The sequence below is a fragment of the Eurypyga helias genome, unplaced genomic scaffold, assembly GCF_000690775.1.
Source record: "Eurypyga helias isolate BGI_N326 unplaced genomic scaffold, ASM69077v1 scaffold16035, whole genome shotgun sequence".
Lineage (NCBI taxonomy): Eukaryota > Metazoa > Chordata > Aves > Eurypygiformes > Eurypygidae > Eurypyga > Eurypyga helias.
In genome coordinates, this window is record NW_010249643.1 from 21694 (window position 1) to 28725 (window position 7032).

General features: G+C 40.5%; 1 protein-coding gene across 1 annotated transcript in view; it reads left to right on the forward strand.

Moving 5' to 3' along the window:
• LOC104509486 (pro-neuregulin-1, membrane-bound isoform-like) overlaps positions 1 to 3496 on the forward strand; it is a gene marked incomplete at its 5' end in the record, with an annotated part of 6549 nt that extends 3053 nt beyond the window's left edge. The window contains one exon of the mRNA XM_010151444.1: positions 3403 to 3496. Coding sequence (XP_010149746.1) covers positions 3403 to 3496 — 94 coding nt within the window. The remainder of the gene's footprint in view (positions 1 to 3402) is intronic.
• Between the last annotated feature and the right edge of the window lie 3536 nt (positions 3497 to 7032).

Consider the following 7032-nt stretch of genomic DNA (forward strand, 5'->3'; position numbering starts at 1 on the left):
TGCATTCAGTGTTCTGAGAAGTGCCTTATGACCACACGCAAATACTGCTCTTTGCAACTTCTGTGTGTAGAGGAAAAAAAGCAGTTATTTTAGTATATGTGGTTAATTTAGTGTTGTGGTTTCACGCAGTTAATACAATAAATAAATGGTCTAAGTAGCCTTCATTTTAGGTAGCATTTAGGCAGCATTTAGGCTCTTGCAGCAAAAATGTCTACTTGTGTAAGGCAGCTTTGTTGCCTCAAGTTGGTGACTCCAACTTTTGCTAATGCCATAAAATAAATGGTACATAGTTAACAACCTAGAAAAGAAAGACACAACAAGAAATAATGTCTGGAAACTTGGAGTAGGACTAGGTGTTTGAAAATAATACCATCACAAGCTCTTCGTAAAAACACAGTCTGCAGTAAACAACCTGCCAAACAGCACTGGAAACAGTGCTGCACTGCGTATCTGAGCAATGAAATGCATTTAAGGTTCACACATAACCATAAGCGGACAAGCTCCTCTCAGCTGTCATCTCCGTGGGCCCACCTTGGACCCGTTCTCAGCAGCAGGTGCTGCAGGCCTTTTGTTGGCAATGGTTTCAGGGTGAGTATAAACACACCTGAACTGTTTTCAGCGCCATCTTAACAGGGCTGACCCTACTCAGTCTGGAAGCAATTTCACCACTATCTACACCACTGCCTGAGTTGTTTTCATCACCTCCACAGCTGCATCAACATCTGAAAACAAGCACAGATGTAACAAGCAACCACCCCTGGCAAGTGGCAGTGGCAAATCCTGAGGGTTTTAATCAGCAGCATGTTCATGGGGGCTGTGAAGATTTGAGCCTGACGATCAAGATGTAGAGGTCCCTGAGTGCCAGTGCAGGTGTGAATGCCAGCTTTCCAGGCAAAAATATTTAACAAGATCACTTTAGTGCAAAATAAAACTGAAATCATGGGCATGGAACATTTTAACTTCCATTTAGTATCACGGATGAAAAAGCCTTCTATCAAAGGCATGTTGCCTTCTATCAAAGATGCAAAAAGTCTTCTATCAAGCCCAGGAATATCACCTTTTCATAACAAAGTTAGCCGTGTTGCATTTTTCTCAACTGACTATCTATGTGGAGACTGGGATCTCTCCAGACTCTCTCCAAGGTCACAAAGGATGTGACCTTGGCTCTGAAGAACATAAATTCCCTTTCTTAATAAACACATACATAATTACAGCAAATCAGCTCCAAAGAATCATCTGCAGATCCTCAAAATATACCTTTATTATACAAAAATCATTCCTCTGTGGTTTATTTAAACAAGATACTAGCATTTCTGCCTGACACTTGTCCTCTGCCAAAGTGCTTTTCTTGAAGTCCCACTTGTACAAGGGCAACATCCCTGACCCTTAGGGCTAGAGCCAATTGTGGAAGAGTGGAATTTTAAAAATCAGGACAGCTTTCAAAGCACTTGAAACTGGATGGATGGATGGATGGATGGATGGATGGATGGATGGATGGATGGATGGATGGATGGATGGAAGAGGTGAAAGATTATTCTGAACCACTTGCATTTGCCAGTTTCTTCAGCCCCTGGCAAGTAAATGATGAAGGAGTTTGAAGAGGAGGTTAGCACCAGACCGGCAGCAGGAGAGAAAGAGCGGGAGATTCTTGCACCATGGCAAGCTCATGGAGAAAGACAGGCAATGCAAATGGGATGTTTTCAAGGAAGTAGATATTATGTAATTTCAGGTTACACACCGAGTAAGAGTGGATCAAAGAAAGAGGAAAGAAGATTGAAATCTATAGCTGTTCAGTGTGCTGGACAGTCATTCACACTTATATCTGAAGCACAAGAACCTGCATTGTTATGGTGATATTTTGGGAGCAAACAACTGAGCTCTGCCCTACAATGGAGACTAAAGGTGAAAGAAGAATCGACAGCCAGCAGCAGAAGAAAAAACAGGCAATGCACAGAAGAGAAATTCCTTAACTATTACCAAGACGCAAGCCACACTGAAGTTTTCCACAGAAAAGACTGCGAACTGAAAGGGTTCACAGATGTGGGGATTCAAATTTCGAGAGCCCTCTGCCCTCTGATCTTACTTATTGACTGGACTGACTATTCTTCTATTTGTCAGCCATGTTAAATACACCTCCTGCCTTTGGGTTTGTCTTCTCACTTTTTGGATTTTTTGTGGCTTTTCTGTGATTGCTGTTTTAACTGTTCCCCTTCAAGGGAAGTTACTGGAAGACACAACATGCCATTACAGAAACAGGGAAATTGTGGTATTTTCATAGATTTTATGTGACTGGTGAAAGCAACAGTGTAAATTGTTGTTATACACTGCATTGCAAACTTTAAAAAAACAGATCTGTTCCCTTCATGAGGTGGAATAAGCAATGGCTGATGCACATTTTTGATAGCCCTGATTCTCCTTCCTTTTTCGAAACAGACAAAGAGACTTCCTAGATTTTTTTTCTTTCCTCCAGTGGATTTTTGTTGTAAATTTTGCGAAGTGTTATCTTCTGGAAAGGTTACACTTTCTTGCCCCTTTTCTGATCTTTTTTTAGTGACACCTAAGCAGGAGGTCGCTTAATGCACTCCTGTCTCCATAGGCCAGCAGATATCAGTCTGTTAGTGCAGTGGTTTTGGTGTACTATTGCTTACCACGTTTTTGCCCTTTAGGTGCCAACCTGGATTCACTGGAGCAAGATGTACTGAAACACTGCCCATGAAAATCCAAAACCAAGAAAGTATGTTAAAATAATCTGAACTTTGCTTTCTTCCCCAACTACAGCAACAAAATCAATAGTACTTGGTGTTTTCACAGTTCAGCTGGAACCGGCCTCTTTATGTACTAATTTATGACCTGATTGTCTAAAGTAAAATCTGTACACCATGGCATTATTGACTTCCAAAATGTTTCTCATTTGTGTGATTTTTGATCTTTCCATCCGTTTGCAGATGCATTTGTATTGCACACACTGGCAGCTTTCTTGTTTGGGAGACTGCTGTAAAGTGCAACCCTAAAAGAACAAACTCACGGAGATGAGTGATGTATAGATCTTGTGTCCTCGCTGCCTTGTGGAAAGTGCATCCTAAAAGCAATTTGGGAATTCGGAATGGTGAATTTCTCGCTCACATCTCGAAACACAGTTTGATCTGGATTGGTTTGGTTTTGGCTGGTTTTTCAAGGTGGGGGGCGGGGGAGTGGCATTTCCTTTCATTTCCACAGAGCAAATGAGTTGCTCTCCACATCTTGAGCCATTTTGATATGCCAAACCGAGATTCAGTTTCTGAAAGTGAACTCACCAAGTCATATTAGTTCACACTGAAGGAGCTTCTTTCTTAGCATATATTCACCTCTTCTCTTTTCTCTGTTTTTTCTCTACCATTTTTTTTTGTTTCTTTTTCCTCTCAGGTGCCCAAATGAATTTACTGGTGATCGCTGCCAAAACTACGTAATGGCCAGCTTCTACAGTACGTCCACTACCTTTCTGTCTGTGCCGCAGTAGAAGCATGCTCAGTTGGTGCTGCTTTCTTGTTGCTGCATCTTTCCTCCAATTTTTTTTTTTTTTTTTAATCTGTAACTAGATTTGTTGCCTAAGGCCTAATATTGATTGTCTCTGCCTGTTGCATGAAAATTATAAAAAAAGCAATTGCAATACTCTCCTGGATTGTTTGGCATTGAGGTTAGGGGGAAATGCAAGATTTAGGAACGCTGTGAAATTAACACTGAATGGTGTGATATGGACTCCCCACTGACATCAAGCCGTAAAAGTGCAAAAATGATATTTTAAAACTCTCATGTTTTCTTTGCCACAAAAATCTCATGAGTCTCCAGATATGGAGAGTTGGGACAGTACTCCCACAACAAAGGGGCAGGTAGCTAATTCTCTACTTGCATATGAGATTTGTATTTAGACCTACAAATTAAAGGTAATTGACATGCTTACATTGTTTCTAATGTGTACATGCCAAACAGGATCAAAGTGTTCTTCTTCCTCATTGTCCAAGTTTCAGGGGAAAGATCAGAAAGAAAAAGAAAAGGGAGAAAGAAAGCGTAAACAATGGGGTCTGACATATTTATTTTTGGGTAACAGGTGCAAGAGATCAAGTATTTCAGAGCCTGATTAATTGACCAAAGAAACATGCCGGACAGGCACACACATACACACACACAGAGGACTCTGTCTATGTCAGACTGCTGGTAGAATCAGCACTGCAGTCACATATCTCATAAGCTTTCCCATGGAGGGACAGGTTAATTATTATTATTACTTGTCTGGGAGGAAGCAGAAAGTGCACTGAATTTTTATTTTCTCTCATTTGCTATAGCAAAGTCAAAGGTAACATATAAGAAAATTGCTTAGGTCTTACATTTTAATGCATGCATACTATTCATAATTAATTGTCTCTGGCATCAGAATGTACTGTGATCTAAGAACAGTGTTATAGGAACTTTTTTTTTTTTTTGGTGAATTACTTGCCAGCAGAGAAAGATTTCAGAGGCTATAGGCTAGTTTAATTTAATTTCCATTAGTATATAGGACAAGAAGCTGTTAGCATGTGCTGGACATATTGGAGCCTGAAAACATGCATAGGTTTTCTCTTATACTGATGGACAAAGAATGTCCATACATAATTCATACTGCCCATCATGGAAGCTACCCATGGAATTCCCCAGGGTGCTGACTGGACACCAGACCTTCCAGCTTTCAAGTGTGTATTTTATGCCCTGTTTTAAAAGCTTTATTAGTGTGGGTTATTTTTAAAATACCTTTAGTAACTATGGATTTGAAAATGTTTATGCTGTTCTAGTGTTTAAGTTTACCAAATGTTAGATTTAAATTGCCTTTTCTGTGTCTTGTGGTGAAAAGTGCACTTAAGGTTTTCTGAACTTAGAAGAATCATTTAAAAGGAGGTGGTATAAAAATATAAGATCCATTGTTTTCTACTGAATTTACCCTGAAAACTATGGAAGAATTGTATGTTGATCATAAATTCATTTTTCTACCAAGAAAACAACAAAAAGAAGTATTTTAAGTGTATTTTCCTTCATTAAATTTTCTGTTTCTTAACTCTGGTTGGGATTTTAAAGGAATCTTAGTGCAGTAGACACCAGGCTGAGATTTTCTGAAGTTGCTCCATGGAAAATGTACAGATGCCCTTGCCTTGCTGCAAGAGTTATGCTCAGCTGTAAGTACGCAAGCTGATCCAGCTGTCCTCTCCTTGAAATGCACCAGCAGGAGAGCACACCACTACCTATACCTCAGGCTACACTGAGAGCCCCAGTCAGTGGCTATGATACTCTGGCATTTCTGCCTACTCTACATCTGCAGTATAATGTCAGGTTCCTTGAACTGTTACAAATCTTAAAATGACACATTTGGAAAATGTCCAGTGAGGGTACATTTATATATAACAAAAAAAAGTCCATGAAAAGGCTTTTATATTACTTTCTATTATTATATCCAACACAGACCAGAGCATACAATTAAAAAGGAGACTTGGAATGAGAGTTATCTTCAGGCAAGTGTTGAATTTGGGGCTTAAAGCCAAGCTCATATTTTGCACCAAGTGTTGCAGGTGATTAACTTAGTTCTGTGCATGCAGCTTTTGCAAAGTACAAAGTAAATTGGGATACTAAACAACGTAAGTGCCAGTAGTCAACAAAAGTGTACATGTGAACTATACAGTGCTGTCTAATTTTATTTGCTTTCAGAAGGGTCTTTCTTCATTTGGAAAAAAGAGGATCAGTGTATTTCCATGCCATGTGTCCCTACTGATGAGCTGTTACTATCTTAAGGCTCTGTATTTGGCTGTTGAGAAAAAATTAGCTGGTACAGAAATCTGCCTTAGAGTTGGTATTTGCAAGACTCCTGAAGTTACAAGCTTTGCTGAGGGCCGTTTGCAAGATCAAAACAAGGCCAGTGCTGCGCATTTTGGAAATTTCCTGTACCAACAGAGTGCAAGGCTAACTGGCTTATCATGGCAGTGGTTTGGTTAGCCCTGGAGGATTCAGTTATAATGATGCACTAGAAACAGGTTGAAAAGGGACACAGGAAATTATGTCAATCTCCACTTTAATTTCTATTCCATAGAAATGTCTTCCCTTTCTGTCAGGGAAAAGTAGGCATAACTTGCAATATATATGAGGGAAACTACTGGGAAGCACATGTTTAGGCTGATCGTCCATTGGCTTCCAGCTTTGCTAACACACCAAACCAAACCTGTTGTGGCTGAGAGGTGATGACTGTTAGATTCCCCACTGCCACAGTAACCTCCAGCACTGCAGCTACACAGTTTTTCCCCTTTAGCTGGTGCTTACCACGGCTGAAGACCAAAGGAACCTAAGAACAAACTGTGCTAGGTTTGCTCATATCTGGAATCTGGCTGGCAGATCCTGTAATGTCCTTTCCTTGAATGCAGCAATCACAGCTGCTACCAGGTGTTTTCCCCAGTGCCCTGCTTTTTGCTGTCGCAGTTTTGACTGAGGCTCATGGTCCACTGTTGGTCCAAAAGACACCAGAAGGTCGTCCACAAAAATGTTGCAAAAATATGTCTGTTCCATACAGATATATATGCTGTATTTGAGTGTTCACACATTCACTCCCTTGAAGGAAAGGAAGCAAGGGAGTTGAAGGAATATGAAAGTGATTAGTTAACATTAAAAGTTGTGATAGGTTGACTGTGGCTGTGCGCGAGGTGCCCACCAAGCCACTCCATCACTCCCCTCCTCAGCAGAACACAGGGAGAAATTAAAGTGCAAAAAACCTCATGGATCAAGATAAAGGCAGTTTAATAAACCCAAAGCAAAGACTGCCCCTAGAAGCAAAGGAAAACAAGACTTGTTCTCTAATTCCCATCAGCAGGGGTTGTCCAGCCACTTCCTGGGAATTAGGGCTTCAGGAGCATAGTGGTTGTTCTGGAAGACAAATGTCATAATAGCAAATGCCACACACATCCCCTTCATCTTAGCTTTCATTGCTGAGCAGATATCCATATGGTATAGAATATCCCTTTGTTCAGTTTGAGTCAGCTGTTCAGC